Consider the following 16,789-nt stretch of genomic DNA (forward strand, 5'->3'; position numbering starts at 1 on the left):
TGAGCCTTTATAGCGCGATAACGCCCCGCAGAAGTTGCAAACGCCGGCGAAGGGCGGCGGGGACGGGCCGGGAGCGAAGCTCGGCTCGGAGCCGGGGCCGCCCCTCAGCGCCCGCCATGGGCAACGCGGCCGGGGGGCTGGAGGGGGGCCCGGCCCCGCGGGAGCCCCGCGACCACCGCCCGCAGCCCGGGCCGGCCCCGGCCGCCGCCGCCCCGCCGCCGCCCCGGCAGCCCATGCCCGCGGCCGCAGAGCTGGAGGAGCGCTTCGGCCGCGTCCTGGTGAGCGGGGCCGGGCCTCGGGGGGGGACACGGGCCGGGCTGCGGGGGCTGCAGGGACCCGGGGGGGACAGGCGGGACCCCGAGCCGCCGGAGGGGGTCTCTCGGCGTGTCTACCGGCATCGGCGGCGTTAGCGGCGTTACCGTCGTTATAGTGATCGTATCGTTACTATTTCATCCTTCTGTTAATTATTTGATTTATTATTTAATCGATATTCTTGTTAATCACCATGACTGCCCCCGCTCCCGCCTCGTTTCCCTGGGGATGCTCAGCCCTGCCCCGGGATGACCCCCAGCCGCTCGTCTCCCCTCCTCGCTGTCACCTGGAGGGGACGCAGCCCGCAGATGGTTTGAGGTGACCCCGAGGCGCGGACCCCGGGCAGGCTCCGCCATGGCGGGATCGCGGCAGGGCCGGAGCGCGCCGCACGCAGCCGGGGCTGCGGATGGCGATGCTTCTTCGCTCACCTCCTCTTCTCTCCTCCTCCTCCTCCCCGGAGCCGGGGAAGCCCCGGCACCGCTCCCGGCCTCCCGCCGGCGGGCAGCGGGCGATGTTCCCACGGGATGGATGTCTCCAGCTCCCGGAGACACTGAGAACTGCGGGAGAGCGGCTCCCGCTCGCTCCCTCCGTCCTTGAGCGGGGCGGCCCGGCCGTGACCTTCGCGCCAGGAGGGCCGGCTCCCGCTCCAGCCCCTCTTCATACCCTCCCCAAAAATGCTCCGACAAAAAAAAGAATTGCTGCTTTAACCCCCCTCGAGCCGCTGGCGGGAGATGGAGGCGTTTTGCCGATCCCGTGCCGGGAGCGGCCGCGGGCGCAGTTTCCACGATGCCGGGATCCGCTCGGTTGGATCAGCCGGGATCTGCTCGGCGGCGCTCCCCATCCCAGCCCCGAGCACAAATTACTTGGGAGCTTTTTTATCTCGTGGAGTTTATGGGATTATCTGAGGATGAGCGGCGCAGCCGGAGCCGCCGCAGTTGCAGGGGGATGATGGTGAGGGGCTCTGCCCGGCGGGACCCCCGTGGGACCCCCAGGGAGGGGCACTGCCGTGGGACACCCGTGCTGGCAGGTGGCTGGGTGGGGTGGTGGTGCCTGTGATGGCTCCGGCTGTGTACAGCAGAGGTGGCAGGAAGAGAGCTCGGGGTGTTTCCGCTGCGAGGCCCCAAGAAGCAGCGCTTTGAGCCGGGCTGGGCCCAGCAGGTTGGAAATCCTAAGCCAAAAAAACGGCCAGAAAAGGGGAAAGTGCTGCTCCAGGCCCTCAGCACCACCCTCCCTGCCTTCATCCCGAAGGAAAGCCCTTTTCCAGGAGAAAGGGCACCCAGGGGCTGGATGTGCCCCGACGGGAAGCGGGTGTCTTGTGAAAGCGGCTGTCCCAATCCCGCTTCCTCCTTTCGCAGTCCCTTCCCCATTCTCGTGGCTGTGGGGGCAGCGGAACCCCGGGGGGATGGGGGGTCCCTCTGCCCTCACCCACCACAAACACGTTCCCTGACTCTGGCTTCAACTTTTCTACCTCCTGAGCTCAGTGAAGGAGCAGGTGGTGATGAGCTGGGAATCTCCTGGTGGGACAGGATCCAGACCTCACACGTTGCCATGGCCACAGTGATGCCGTGAGAGCTCAGTGCAAAGCGGTTTTGGGCTGGACATCCCAAACTGGGAGAGCTGGTGGCATGAAACCTTGGCAGAAAAGTCCAGGGAGGAGCCTAGGGGATCCAAATTGCTGCCAGGAAGGGGATGGATACACCCATTCTGTGCCAAGAAATGAGAATTTAGTTTCCCAAAACTTCGTTCTCAAAAATTGGCTTCTTCCCAGCTGGGGCACTGTGGCAGATGCCGCTTTGGCAGAGTGATGGGAGGGTTGTCCTGTGCCAAGTGGTTTGGGATATGATGAGGTGGATTTTTGGGATGGAGCAGAGGAAGAGCATCTTTGCTCTTGGGATAGGGATGCTCAGATACTCCTGCTTGGAGCAATCAGGAATTTGCCCCCCATTGCATGTCAAGAGGCATTAACTGGGAACACATAAATGGAATTGTGAGTTGAGATGAGGTGGAGTCAAAATCAAACCGTGGCTGACTGGGACAGGGGTTGCTCCATCTGGGAGCTTTGCCTGGTAGAGGCTTTGCTGCCTCTTCTCCCAGGACGTGGGGGAGTGCAAGGCCAACGTCACCATTGCAGATGTTTGCAGATGTGCTGTTGGCCCCAGCAGCAGGACGGGTCACCAGCAAGCTCTGGCCACAGTGTCAGCCTTGGCTCAACCAGGAAACAAAACTGGTCCTCAGCTTCCTGCTGGATCCGTCCCCAGCCCAGCTCCAGCCCGGTGGCCAAGGCTGGGTGTCCTCACGGGAGACCTGTGTCCTGGGTGAGCCACGAGCTGCTGGATCAGGGCCTGGAGAGTGTCCTGGTGCAGGAGCCCCCTGTGCCGCTGGATCCAGCCCCGGGTGAACCAGGGGGACATCCCGGCGCAGGGTGGGCAGGCAGGCTCCCAGCAGGGATGAGGGCACGCTGCATCAGGCTCCTCTCCCCGGTTTGAGCTACAGCAGCTTCTGCTTGTTCTTAAAATAGAGCTGGAGCCGCAGGCGGCAGCGGCCACCCCCCCGGCCATCCTGGGGACATCCTGCTCCTGCACCAGCCATCCCTGCCAGACACTCTGTGGGTTTGGGTCTGCCTGGGTCCAGGGAGCCCCTGATGGGATGAACTGGTCCCGGCAGTGTCCCCCAGCCCAGTTTGCTGCATGAGGGAGGTCAGAGAGCCTTGGGTGTGCCTGGTCCTGCTCTGTGCCTTCCACTGAGCCTTGGGAAGAGGCAGGAGAACAAATCCAGGGGCAGTCGGGGGCACTGGAGGGGACACCATGGGACAGCTGGCACTGCAGGGCTGGGCATGTCCCAAACCCCCTCAGGGCTGCTCTGTGGCCATGAGGGACGGAGCATCCCGGGAGTGGTACATTGATCACCCAGGCACCTGGAGACGTTGGCCCTTCCTGCAGCTGGAGAGAGCCCCTAAGCCGCCATCTGGGGCAGTTCCCTGCCCTGTGCCCTTCCCTGTGGCAGGATTTTGTGCCTGGTGTCTGGCCTGGGATGTTGTCCCGTCCCACGTGCTGCCAAGGCTTTCCATTCCCTCTCTGTGGATGCACATCCCCCGTGCCCCAGAAACGGCGCTGCCAGGGCGGGTTCAGCCCGGTTCACACTCAGCCTGGCGGGGTTTGCAGCACAAACACTTCCCTGGAGGATGCTGGAACATTCTGTGCCAGCTTTGGTGCAGAGCTCGGCTCAGCCCGGCTCCGCTCGGCGCTGCCCGCTCACGTGTGGAACAAAAAGAGGTGTCTGACACCCAAAATAGCTCCATCCTCACCAGCCATGGTAGGAAAAGGTTGGTTTGTACCAGAAAATGATGTTGGTGCTGCTTCATCTCCCCTGGCCTTGGTTTCAGCGTAGGGCAAACCCTGGCTGACCCCACAGCTGGTGCTGGGCATGGCTAGGATGGCACTGCCAGCTCCGTGGCACTTTGTGTCGCAGCAGGGTTGTTGGGGGACACTTGGTGGCACCCCCTCAGTGACGTGGTGGGCTGTGAGGCTGCTGGAAAGCCCCGGAGGGGTGGGATGAGGATGCTGGATGATGACAGGTGGGATGTGGCTGCTGGGAGCAAGTCCCTGTGGCTCCTCCATCCTTGTCCCCAAAGCAGGAAGAGGAGAACCAAGTCCTTCCTCTGACACCTGTGGGGTGCTTGGCTGCTGCCCTGCCCCACATCATCTGCCCAGCCCCACATCACCCCTTATGCCCCACACCTCCCACCCTGCCCCACATCAGCCGCCCAGCCCCACCTCTCACAGCACCCGTCCCCTCTCCCCGGCAGGAAATGAGAACCGGTTTCTTTGTGCTGTCGGCAGAGGCTCCTCAGCGCAGCCGCTTCCTCCCGTCACCACAAGCCCACCCGGGAGGCAGCCACCACCCAGTTTGTACCCGACCTGTGTGCCACATCCTGCCCGCAAGGGAGGGGCTGGCGCAGAGCCACCTCCAGAGGGACAGCCCAGTGTCCCCTGCCCCATCCCCTGCCCCATCCCCTGCCCCACCCTCGTGCTGGGCCCTGTCCCACCACCAGTGCAGCGTCCTGCTTTGTCCAGGTCCCACATGTGATGGCTGAGATCCGGTCCAGGTGTCACCATCCTCTCTCTGCCAAGGGCACCCAACAGTGTCCCACGGAGAGTGCCACAGGTGTGACAGAGTCCTGGCTGGGGTGTCTGGGTGTGTGGTTGGCACAGTGCTGTTCCTTGGTCTGACCCTCATCCATCCCAAGGATGGCAGCTTGGGGACCAGCAATGGGGACAGCCAGGTGCTGCTGTCACCTTGCCCGTCCCAGAACCCACTCAGCAGCTCCAGTGGCTTCCCAATGAGGCCATTTCTGACCCTGCAGCCTGACTGTATCCCCTGCCCAGCTCCCTGTACCAGCCAGCCCAGCCCAGCTCCTCCCCACCCAGAGCTCCTGGTTTTGGCTTCTTGTGAAAGCAGCTTGGCAGGTCCTCCCTGGAGGTGGTGGAGAGGTTTCTGCTCCTGCCCACCACAGTGGCACCTCTCCCATTGGACCTGCTCCTCTGTGGGCAACCAAAGCCCTGGGAGATGCCTTCCTCCAAGGATGTGGTTGTTTCAGCACAGCATACACCCCACGTCCCCATCCTCCTCATCAGGGGGCCCCAAGACTGGGATTTAGGGGTGGCTTGGGGCTGTGCATTGCTCCACATGCCATCGTGCCAGCCTGCAGGTGCTCTCCAGCTGAGCTGGAGCACCAAAATTTGGCTCTTTTAGCAAATTAAATCACCTGTGAGCTGAGCTGAGCTGAGCTGAGCTGCAGCTTGGGCCAGGCCATGGTGGGTGTCCCATGAAGGTCCCCCACAGTGTCCCAGAGGCAGGAGCTGTGTGCCGCTCGTGGCAGCGCCGTGTGCCGAGGGCGGAAACCACGTCACGTCCTGCGGTGGCCGTGGGGGCTGGGGTTGTGCAACGGTGGCACGGAGGGATGTGGGGACGTGCCAGCCCTGACATCACCGTCTCTCAATAAACACTGATTTCCCCAGATGGGTTTGTCACGCACCTGTGGTGGGGGGGCCTTGGTGGTGACCCCTCAAGCACCGACCGGGCCCTCAGCTGTGTCACCAGTCCGTGTCCCCATCCCTCATCCTGTGTGGCCCTGCCAGGACTGGGCTGGCTGAGGCCGGGCACATGGTGCACTCGTGACACGGATGAATGTGTCCAGTTCTTGCTCCTGTCCCCCACCAACACCCCCTGCCCTCCCCTTGGGGACCCTCAGGTGGGGACATTACTGATGGGTCATTGGGATGCTCAGATCCTGGGAATAGTGGTGTTCCCAACCTCCCACTGTTGTCCCCATCATCCCACCAGTGCCCTCATCCTTCCACCAACATCCCCATCCTCCCACGGGTATCCCCATCTCCCACTGCTGAGCAAGGACACCCAGTGCTGGCTGAGCAGGGGGTGCTACACCCCAGGGGTGTTTGTGGGGTGACCCCCAGTGCTGACACCCTTCACCCACAGAACTCCATGAACCTGCCCCCAGACAAGATGAAGCTGCTTAACCAGTACGACAACGAGAAGAAGTGGGAGCTGATCTGTGACCAGGTGAGGTCCAAGCTCACACCGTCCCCAGTGCAGTCCGTGTCCTCAAGTGCCACTCATGGCATGGTCTGGGCATCAATCTGGCTGTACCAAGCACTGACATCCATCTCGTTACTGACACGGCACCTTATTAACCTCATTAAGCAATTGGTGCAGTTGGGGTGGGGACAGGGACACTGTGGCTGCTGTGGGGACAGTGGCATGTCCCCGTGCCACAGCAGGTGGCCCAGTTTCAGCCTCTCTCTGGGGCTCGTAGGAGCGTTTCCAGGTGAAGAACCCTCCGTCTGCCTACATCCAGAAGCTGAAGAGCTACTTGGACACGGGGGGTGTCAGCAGGAAGGTGAGGGGTCCCTGTTGCACCCTGGTCCCTTGGTCCCCATCCCAGGCTGGGCACAGGGATGGTGCCAATGGCTGTCCCCACCCCGCAGTTCAAGAGGCGAGTGCAGGAGTCCACGCAGGTGCTCCGGGAGCTGGAGATTTCCCTGAGGACAAACTACATCGGGTAAGGGTGGGAGTGGCATCGTCACCCAGCTGCTGCCACAGTCTCTGGGGTGGGGATGGATGCTGCTGGCTCTGACTGGAGGGTGACAGCAGGATGTGGAGGCTGTGGCTTCATCCTGCCCCCTTAGGAGGGCTGTGATGTGAAGCTGAGGGTGCTGAGGCAGCTGGGGGTGCTGTCGGGTCTGAACCCCATTCTGGGTCTCTAGTACCCTCTGGGTGACAGAAGTGACCCTGCCACCCTGGATGTCCTGATCCCTCGTGGGGTGGTGGTGGCCACAGTCCCCAGGGCCAGGCTGTCCTGTTGTGGCAGTGGTGGCAGCAGTGGCAGTGGTGGCAGCAGTGACAGGAGAGCCCTTGGGCTGTGTCCCCCCTATGTGTCACCATGGCACTCACCTGGCCTCAGAGAAATGGTGCCGCCTCACATCCACAGCGTGTTCCACCATTGCTGGGAACCTCTGACCAGGGGATGACTCTGCTGAGTGTGTGGGGGCAGAGGGAGAGAGGATGTGGGGGTTGGCAGAGCCCACTAACCCTCTGCACCCTCCAGCTGGGTCCAGGAGTTCCTCAACGAGGAGAACAAGGGGCTGGACGTGCTGCTGGAGTACCTCGCCTTTGCCCAGTGCTCCGTCGCGTACGTCGCCACCGGGTGTCCTGTCCCCAAGGCTGGGATCAGCCTCCCCTGGGGCTCAGCGGGGCTGGGGGGTCCCTGGGGGTGTCCTCCCCTGTCATCAGGGTGATGCTCCATGGCTGGGGCTGAACATCCCCAACATTCCTGAGGGGCATCTGCCCACATTGGGGTGCCGTGTTTCACCCATCCCCATGTCCCCACGGGCCACCAGGTATGACATGGAGAGCACAGAGAACAGCCCCGGCTCTGACAAGGGCAAGGAGCGGTCGCTGGAGGACCTGAACAAAAGCACCTCCTCGTCCCCCACCCAGGGCTCCTCCAAAATGCGGCCCCTCACTGTAAGGTAACGTGTGGTCCCGTCCCCGACTGTCCCCCTGTGCCCTGTCCCCGCTGTCGCCTCGCTGCACCCCCGGCCGCGCCGCGCTTGGAGACGGGCTTGGCAGGGAGACGCAGGCCCGGTCCCAAAAATCTGAGGGTGGGGACAAAGCCACATCCCCCGTGTGCCCCCAGGGGCCAAGCCCTGCCTGGAGCTGGGCAGGATCCGTGTTCCCACCCCGGCACTGCGACCGTCCCGGGGTGCTCTGGGTAAACCCCAGGAATACACAAAATTTGGGACTGTTGGAGATTTTGGGGGAGCAAATGGCAGCCCCTTGGTTTAAAGCCGGGGCGGAGGGACGGGCCTGTGTCCCCCAAGCCGGTCCTGGTGGCCAGTGGCTCTCGCTTGGTGCCGCTCGCCCGCAGCCCCGTCTAACCCCGCTCTTCTCTTGCACGCTGCCGGGGACGCGCTGACGGTAGGTGACAGGGCTCTGGCGGGACGGGGACACCCCGCGGGACCCCGCTGCTGGTCACCGGTATTGGGGACAGGGCGTGCGGGGCATCCCCGGTGGGCGGCGAGGTCCCAGGGACACCCCACCGCGGTCACCCCAGGAGCTGTAACGTGGCACCCCGGGGTCCTTCGCCGCCTGCCAGCAGCTCTGGAGGAGCCGGGGTGTCCCTCCTAGCCCCAGGGACAGGTCAGGAGGGACGTGGCACCCGCAGGGGGTCCCATCGCTTGTCCCAGAGCCCGGGTGTCCCCGGGGCGGCGCGGGAGCCCCGTTTCTCCCTCCTGTCCTGCAGGCTCTAACGCGCCTCCAGCTGCTGCCTCTCGAACCAGCACATCCACACCCTCCTCCGCCACGTCCACCCCAGCGTCCCCTGCAGTGCCCCGGGCAGCGATGGGGACAGTGCCCCCAGGTCACCCGGCAGCTCCTGCCCGCCCCGGTGAGCCTCCGAGACCACCCCTGTGCACGAGAGGGCCCCCGAACCCCATCCCGCCCCACATCACCCCCACCCAGTCCCAGGGCTTCTAGACGGGCACGAGCACGAGGGTTTCTCCCGCGGGGTGCAGCCGCCCGGGTGTCCCGGTGTCCCCCCGCCCCCGCTGCCATCCCCTTGCGCTGTCCCCTCCCCGCTTTGCGCTGCGCCCGCGGCTTCCCCGGGCCCGGCTCAGCCGCGCTCTCCCCGCCCAGGCTGAACCCCTCGCACAGCAGGAAGACGCTGCGCAACTCGCGGCTCGTCAGCCAGAAGGACGATGTCCATGTGTGCATCATGTGCCTCCGCGCCATCATGAACTACCAGGTGGGAGTGGGCGGCATCCGCGGGGATCCGCCCGGGGCTGCCCCGGGATCCCCCGCGCCTGCGGTGGCAGCTCCGGGGTGGGACCGGGTCTGGGTGCCCTGTTTCTGAGATGTCCTCACTCAACCTCGTGCCTGGTGGGGACGTGGGATGGGGCTGTCCCACGGTGCTGGAGTGTCTCCAGGGGGACACACGACCCCGTTAATGCTTCTTTCCACCCCCAAGTCTGGCTTCAGCCTGGTGATGAAACACCCAGCCTGTGTCAACGAGATCACCCTGAGCCTCAACAACAAGAACGCCAGGTAGGAGCTGCCCTGCCCCCTGTTGTCCCTCGTCCCCCACCCCCCTGCCCCGTTCCCTGGCCTGCCCCACGGCCTCAGCCCCCTCACACCGTGTCTTTGCAGGACCAAGGCTCTGGTGCTGGAGCTGCTGGCCGCTGTCTGCCTGGTCCGAGGTGGCCACGACATCATCCTGGCTGCCTTTGACAATTTCAAGGAGGTGAGTGCCCAAGAGGGACACCCTGTCCCCACATGAAGATCTGTGCTCCAGCTGGGTTTGTCACTCCGTTTCCCTGTCTGTGACAGAGCCCTGCACCACCCTCAAATCTCTGGCTCGCTTAGGGATGTTCCACTCACTGGGCCTGATGTCCCCATGCCACCATGTGTCCCCAGGGCCATGTCCCAGCTGGGCTGGGTGCCAGGCAGCACCAGTCAGGGTTGGGATGGTGTCACCAATCCTGTTCTGCCACCCTCCTGGGTGTCCCCTGGCCATGTCCTCCCTGGCCTTCAGCCCGCTGCTCCCCCCCAGGTCTGCGGGGAGAAGAACCGCTTTGAGAAGCTGATGGAGTATTTCCGAAATGAGGACACTAACATTGACTTCATGGTGAGTGGCTGCTGAGGCCCATGCTCTGCTGTCTCCACCGTGTCATGTCACCCAGGCTGCTGCACTGACCCCAGGCCAGAATGCCTCAAGAGCTCCTAAGCCACCACACTGTCCCTATGGCATCATGTCCTGAGGGATGCTGAGCCACCAAAACTCTCCCCAGGCCACCATGTCCTCAGGGGCTGCTGAGCCACCATGCTGTCCTGGGGGTGCCATGTCCCAAGGACTGCCATGTCCCAAGGGCTGCCAGCCTATTCTGCTGTCCCCAAGAGCTTCTAAGCCACTGAACTGTCCCTAGGCCACCATGTCCCCCAGGGAACTGTACTGTCCCCAGGCCACCATGCCCCCAGGACTGTGTAAACCACCATGCACTTCCCAGGGGCACCACGTCCCAGAGGGCCACCAACCTCTCATGCAGCTCCTGGGGCAACATCCCCAAGGGCCACCATGCCCCTGTGCTGTGGCCGCACTGAGCCGTGTCCCCGCAGGTGGCCTGCATGCAGTTCATCAACATCGTGGTGCACTCGGTGGAGAACATGAACTTCCGCGTGTTCCTGCAGTACGAGTTCACCCACCTGGGGCTGGACCAGTACCTGGAGGTGGGTGCTCCCGGGGCTGGGGGTGCCGGGGGCGCCGCCAGCACTGCCGGTGACACCGGCCATCCCTCGGCAGACTCTGCGCCTCACCGAGAGCGACAAGCTGCATGTGCAGATCCAAGCTTACCTGGACAACGTCTTCGACGTGGGGGCCATGCTGGAGGACTCGGAGACCAAGACGGAGGTGCTGGAGCACATGGAGGAGCTGCAGGAGCACGTCAGCCAGGTGGGCCGTGGGCGCGTGGGCAGAGCCGCTGACGCAAGCCCCGAGGGAGGGATGAGGACGGGGCTGAGCGGCGGCGCCTCGTCCCCCACAGTTGACAGAGAAGCTGAAGGATGCGGAGAACGACTCCATGGCCAAGATAGCGGAGCTGGAGAAGCAGCTGAGCCAGGCGCGGCGGGAGCTGGAGGCGCTGCGGGTGAGCCGGGGGTGCCGAGGGAAGGCTGGGGCTGAGGGACCGGCCTCTGAGGGCTGCAGTGGGACACCGGTGACCTGCCGGGGCTTGTCACCTCTCCAGGAGCAGCTGAGCCCCCCGCGGCCGCCCAGCCCGCCGTCCCCGCAGCCCCAGGAGTGCTACCGGCTGGCGCTGGAGCGGCGGCTGGCGGAGCTCGAGGAGAAGGGGCTGGTGCAGATCCTGCGTGGGCCCGACGGAGACGTCGCCATCGAAATTGTCCCCGTTGTCATAGAAACCCCCGCAGCCTCCGTGGTTTCTGGAGAGGTCACTGCCACCACCGACGCCACCGCCACCTGCACAGGTACCGGGGGTGCGAGAGGATGTCCCCTTCTCGGCGGGGACACCTGGCACCAAGGAGGGCTGGCGGCGAGTCTCTGGGCACAGACGCTGAGGCGGGGCTGTGGGGGTGTGCCCGGGGACTCAGGGTAACGTGGTGGCGGAGGGAGCGTGGCGGTGGCACCGTGCCCTGCTGCGTCACCATCTCACCCACCTCTTCTTTCCCTTGCAGATGCTCCGGCTCTGGCTCCAGCCCCACCTCCCCCCCCAGCACCTGTTGCTCCCCCGCCTCCGCCCCCTCCGCCGCCCCCACCTCTGCCGGAGGCTGAGCCCGTGCCCCCCGCGCCCCCTGCGCCCCCTCTGCCCGCAGGCACCGGCCCCCCGGCAGCTCCGCCACTCCCGGGTGCCACGGTGCCACCGCCGCCCCCACCGCTCCCGGGGGGGCTGGAGGGGCCCGTGCCACCCCCGCCACCACCGCCACCCCTCGGCGGGGAGCCCCCAGCCGCGCCCGGTGCCCCCCCCACTGCCAGCGGTTCAGGTGAGTGTGGCCGGGGCCGGTGGGGATGTTCCTTTGGGCTCTGGGGACACTCCGGGGTGGGTTTGGGACCCCCCACCCTGTGACGTGCGCCCCTCCCCATGACCCTGCAGTGAAGGTGAAGAAGCCGATCCAGACCAAGTTCCGCATGCCCGTCTTCAACTGGGTGGCGCTGAAGCCGAGCCAGATCGACGGCACCGTCTTCACCGAGCTCAACGACGAGAAGGTGCTGCAGGTGAGTGACGGGGACAAGGGGCTGGGCACGGGGTGCCGCAGGGATCAGTGCCCCAGGCCATGCTGAGGTGGCCTCGTGCCCACCCTGCACCCACCTGCGGTGTCACAGGGCTGCGGGAGGAGCTGGAGGTCAGGAAAACTCCTTAGCATCATGTCCACTATGGAGGGGGACATGGGATCAGGCGTGCTTCTCCTCTCACCCTGTCCTTGTCCCTTTGCTCCATCCATGTCCTCACATCCTATCCTTTTCTTCTATCTCATCTCCATCCTCTGGTCCCCTCAGCCTCTCCTCCCTGTCCCCTTGCCTGTCCCTGTACTTGTCCCCTTGTTCCATCCCCTTGCTTCATCTTGATCCTCACTCCTCACCCTTATGGTGGTCCTCTGGCCCCATCCTCACCCCAGATGTCCCATTGCCACCTCCCTGCCGTGCCCACAGCCCTGTGTCCCCACAGGAGCTGGACATGAGTGACTTTGAGGAGCATTTCAAGACCAAGGCGCAGGGCCCCGCCCTGGACATCAGTGCCCTCAAGGCCAAGGCCACACAGAAGGCCCCCAGCAAGGTGACCCTCATGGAGTCCAATCGGGCCAAGAACTTGGCCATCACCCTGCGCAAGGGCGGCCGCAGCATCCAGGACATCTGCACGGCCATCGAGACGTGAGCACTCCTCCTGGGTGGGGCAAGGGCGGGCACAGCCCGGCAGGAGCAGGGGGTGGGATGGCAGAGGGTGCGGGGGGATGGCAGAGGGTGCGGGGGGATGCAGGGATTGGTGTGTGGGTGCAGGGACAAGATACAGAGAGATGGAGGGATGGAGGGATTAGAGGTGGGGAGATGGAAGGATCAGATACAGAGAGGGAGAAGGATGCAGCTGTGGGGATGGAGAGAGGCAGGGATGAGATATGAGACAAAGGGCTGTGGGGGCCAGACACAGAGAGACAGAGGGGTGCAGAGAGCAGTTGTGGGGATGGAGGGATGCAGGAAGCAGAGATTAAAAGAAGGGATGTGCGGACCAAAGACAGAGAGATGGAGGGATCCATATGGAAAGACAGAGAGATGCAGGGTCTCTCAGGGATGAAGGACCAGCTGTGGGGATGGAGGGATGATGGAACAAGCCGGGGGTGACAGGGGGGCTTTGGGACCTGCAGCAGGGCGTGACAGTGCCAGGGGTGTCCTCTCCCCGCAGGTACGACCAGCAAGCCCTGAGCCTCGACTTCCTGGAGCTGCTGCTGCGCTTCCTGCCCACCGAGTACGAGCGGACCCTGATCGGGAAGTTCGAGCGGGACCAGCAGCCACCAGAGGAGCTCTCGGACGAGGACCAGTTCATGATCCGCTTCAGCAAGATCCCGCGCCTGGCCGAGCGCATGAACGTCATGATCTTCCTGGGCAGCTTCGGCGACACGGCGCAGCTGCTGATGCCGGTGCGCGCCGGGCGCGGGCGGGGCGCGGGCTGCGGGGCATCGGCTCCTGCCGCCGCTCTCACACCCTTCCCTCCCTCACACAGCAACTCAACGCCATCATCGCCGCCTCCATGTCCCTCAAGTCCTCCAGCAAACTGCGCCACATCCTCGAGGTGAGGGCTCTGGGGGGAGCCGGCCCCGGTGGGAGCACGCAGGGCGCCGGCAGAGTGTCTGTAGGCGCTGTGCCCTCCCGGCCCTGCGTCCCCAAGCCGTGGTGTCCCTGCAGATCGTCCTGGCCTTCGGGAACTACATGAACAGCAGCAAGCGTGGAGCTGCCTACGGCTTCCGGCTGCAGAGCCTTGATGCGGTAGGTGTGGGGCTGATGGAGGCCACTGCCAGGGACCAGCCCTGGGGACAGGGGGACACAAGGACCAGCTACAGGGATGGAAGGACGCAGGACCCTGCTGTGGGGATAGAGGGCTGCAGGAGGGATGGAGGGACATGAGGTTTAGCTGTGGGGACAGAGGGATGAAGAGGCTGTCTATTGGGTTGGAGAGGCAAGGGGAGGAGACAGAGGGGTGGAGATACCCAGGAATGGGGTCAGAAGGATGGAGAGGTTAAAGGATTCAAGGACCTTGATGAAGGAAGACGGGATGAAGGAAGAAGGGAACCAGCTGCAGGGACAGAGCGATGCAGATCCAGCAATGGGGATGGAGAAAGATGGGAATCCGCCATGGGAATGGAGGGATGCAGACCTGGCTGAGGGATGGAGATCCACAGATCCAGCTGTGGGAGTGGAGGGATGGAGGGATGCAGATCCAGCCACACGGATAAAGGGTCACCAGAAGCAGCCCTGAGCAGGGAGAGGGGGTGGTGGCTGCGGGTCGGGGCTGACTCTGCCCTGCCCCAGCTCCTGGAGATGAAGTCCACAGACCGCAAGCAGACGCTGCTGCATTACCTGGTGCGGGTGATCATGGAGAAGTACCCGGAGCTCACCGGCTTCCACACCGAGCTGCACTTCCTCGACAAGGCAGGCACAGGTAGTGCCCACGGGCCTGGGGCTGGGGCTTGAGGCAGCCCCTGGCACTCGGAGCCCTGACCCCGCAGTGCCCCCCCCACAGTGTCCCTGGAAGGTGTGCTGCAGGACGTGCGGAGCCTGCAGCAGGGCATGGAGCTGACCCGCAGGGAGTTCATGAGACAGGACGACAGCCCCGTGCTCAAGGACTTCCTCAAGGTCAACTCGGAGGTGATGGAGAAGCTGCAGGCTGACAGCAAAACCGCCAAGGTGGGTGCTGGGGTGGGGTCACGGGGGCAGTCCCCCGCATGGGGACATCCTGGGGTGCCCTCTGCTTACACCTCTGCCCCATGGGAGAGGCTCCTGCTTGGGATGTGGCTCCAGTGGCACAGGCAGGAGGGATGTGGGGCAGGATGGGGAGGTGGGAGAGGCTGGAAGGAGGTGGTGGGCGATGGGCACCACTGCCCAGCCCCCAGATCACGTGTCTCTGCCTACAGGAAGCGTATGAGTCAGCTGTGGAGTATTTTGGGGAGAACCCCAAGACCTGTCCCCCCACCACCTTCTTCCCCATGTTCATGCGCTTCATCAGAGCCTACAAGGTAGGAGGGGGCAGGGGGTTCTCTGTTTCTGAGGGCTGGGAGGAGATTTGGGGCACCTGACCCCACTTCGGAGTAATCAGCAGAAGTCACAGGCAAGGCTGGGGCTCAGGAATGCCTTTGGGGTGGCCAGACATTTTTGAGCTGGATTGGGGTGAGCTGGGGGCTGTGAGGGGAGGAAGGAGGGAGGCTGCAGTCCTGTACTCCCCTGGCTCAGCACACTCTTCCTGCCCCTCTTCCAAGAAAGCAGAGCAGGACATCGAGCTGTGGAAGAAACAAGAGGCCGCAGCCAAAGAGGCGGAATCCGGCTCCCCTGGCAGTGAGCAGCCGCCCGAGGTGACAGTGCCCCCATATCTGTGTCCTGCTGGGCTCCAGCCCTGCGTGGGCTGAGTGCTGGGGAAGGACTAAACAGGTCCTGGGGAGGGGGAGCTGGGTGGGAGGCAAAGGTGAGGGTACCCCATCTCCTCTGGGGTGTGATCACAGCACTCAAGTGCCCTGTTCCCTCCCCAGCTGCCTGTCCAGAAGGCCAGGAGGCAGCAGATGGACATGATTGCTGAGCTGAAGAAGAAGCAGATGGTGAAGGAGCCGCTCATCTATGAAGGCAAAGATGGGGCCATTGAGGATATAATTTCAGGTGAGAGATGATTTCAGGTGAGCATCCAGGTGTCCCCACATCACAGAACCGGTGTTGGGGCTGCAGGGGCTGTCACAGGAGCTGGAGGGTCACCGAGCCCCATCACAGGGACCAAACCTACTTGGAAACATCTTCACATCCCACATAACAAAGCTGCTGAGTGCTCCCTCCCCTGTCTCATATCTCTTCCTCCTCTTCTGCTTCTTCCTCCTCTCTCCTCCTCCTGCTCCTCCTCGCTGTCTCTGGATCGCTCTGCTCAGCTCTCAAAACTGTCCCTTTCACGGCCCGGACGGGCAAACGCTCGTCCCGGCTCTTCTGCGACGTGAGCTTCAACGAGGAGAGCCCTCTGTAGGTAACGTGGAGCCGCGGGCCCGGCGTGGGTGGGCGGGGGTGCCGGGCTGCTCCCCTCCGGCCGGGATTTCTCCAGGTGCGGGGCCGGCTGTGCCCCAGCCCCGGGACACCCGGGATCCGCCCCCGATGCGCTGCTGGGCTCCGAGAGCCCACGGTCGGGGTCCCTCGGTCTCATGGTTCGTAGCTGCTGCTGCTGTCGTTGTGTGCGGCCCTTGGCTCCCCCGGAGTGTCCTCATACCCAGAGGAGCGACTCCCGGGCGGAGAGACAGGGCAAGGGGCAAGGGTTTTAAACGAGCAAAGGAGAGATTTAGGTTCAGGGTTCGGAAAAGAATTCATTCCTGTGAGGGTGAAGCCTGGCACAGGGTGCCCAGAGCAGCTGTGGCTGCCCCTGGATCGCTGGCAGTGCCCAAGGCCAGGTTGGATGGGGCTTGGAGCAGCCTGGGACAGTGGGAGGTGTCCCTGCCCATGGCAGGGGTGGCACTGGGTGGGCTTTAAGGCCCCTCCAACCCAACCCACTCCATGTTAATGTGCTGGGGGCGGGATCCCGGCCATCCCGGCTGGGCAGTGAAGCTCATCCGGCCCCTGCGCTTCCCCCGGTGCAGACCTACGGAACAACCCGTACCGGAGAGGGGACAAGGCCCGCGGCAGCGCCAAGAAACGGGCGGCGGGGCAGAGCCTGCAGGCGACGCCGGACATCGCGCTGTGACCGGCGCCGGCCCTGCAGCTCCAGGACAGGGGCAGGACCATCCTCCCGACGCAGACGGGACCGCAGGATGCCAGTCCCTCAGCCCGGGGCTCGGCGGGGCGCAGGGACAGCGCCCGCCCCGAGCTGCTCCCGCCGCTTGATGTGCCAGCGCCGCCTTGCCCGGGGCCCGGCCCGGCACCCCCGGCGCTTGCTTGGCCGTGTCCCCGAGCTGCTCTCCCCAGGCTGCCAGGGCTGGGGCCCTCCTGGCTGCTCACAGGCAGTGGGAAGCACAGGAAGGGCTCCAATTTTTCCTGGAAGGTGAAGAGGGTCTGTCCCATCCCTACCCCGGCGCTGTTTCCCCGCACACCGGCCGTGGGGCCAGCCCTGCGGCTCGGTGTGTCCGCTCCTCAGCTCGCTGGTGCCTTTGCTTGCCGCTGCGGGAGGGGAGGGGGTGGCAGCCAGGGACACAGCGCTCATCTCCCGGCCCCCAGAGCCCCCAGAGC

At 64.4% G+C, this 16,789-nt stretch overlaps 1 protein-coding gene across 2 annotated transcripts; it reads left to right on the forward strand.

Moving 5' to 3' along the window:
* Positions 1-16,789, forward strand: FMNL1 (formin like 1). Of its 2 annotated transcripts, XM_066336842.1 has the most exons (27): positions 1-278; positions 5,809-5,892; positions 6,146-6,229; positions 6,318-6,391; positions 6,938-7,021; positions 7,230-7,361; positions 8,527-8,635; positions 8,858-8,934; positions 9,037-9,130; positions 9,440-9,514; positions 10,003-10,113; positions 10,187-10,336; positions 10,428-10,529; positions 10,629-10,866; positions 11,074-11,379; positions 11,490-11,611; positions 12,063-12,265; positions 12,792-13,026; positions 13,110-13,178; positions 13,292-13,372; positions 13,916-14,045; positions 14,127-14,290; positions 14,518-14,619; positions 14,860-14,952; positions 15,127-15,250; positions 15,511-15,602; positions 16,204-16,789. In XM_066336842.1, exons 1-26 carry the CDS (start codon positions 117-119, stop codon positions 15,600-15,602), a joined length of 3,297 nt encoding a protein of 1,098 aa, XP_066192939.1. In that variant the 5' UTR covers positions 1-116; the 3' UTR covers positions 16,204-16,789. The 2 variants fall into 2 exon arrangements, with proteins under 2 accessions (XP_066192939.1, XP_066192938.1); XM_066336841.1 differs by lacking the exon at positions 15,511-15,602 and having other exon boundaries at positions 2-278.

This window comes from Sylvia atricapilla, chromosome 27, assembly GCF_009819655.1.
Source record: "Sylvia atricapilla isolate bSylAtr1 chromosome 27, bSylAtr1.pri, whole genome shotgun sequence".
NCBI classification, from domain to species: domain Eukaryota; kingdom Metazoa; phylum Chordata; class Aves; order Passeriformes; family Sylviidae; genus Sylvia; species Sylvia atricapilla.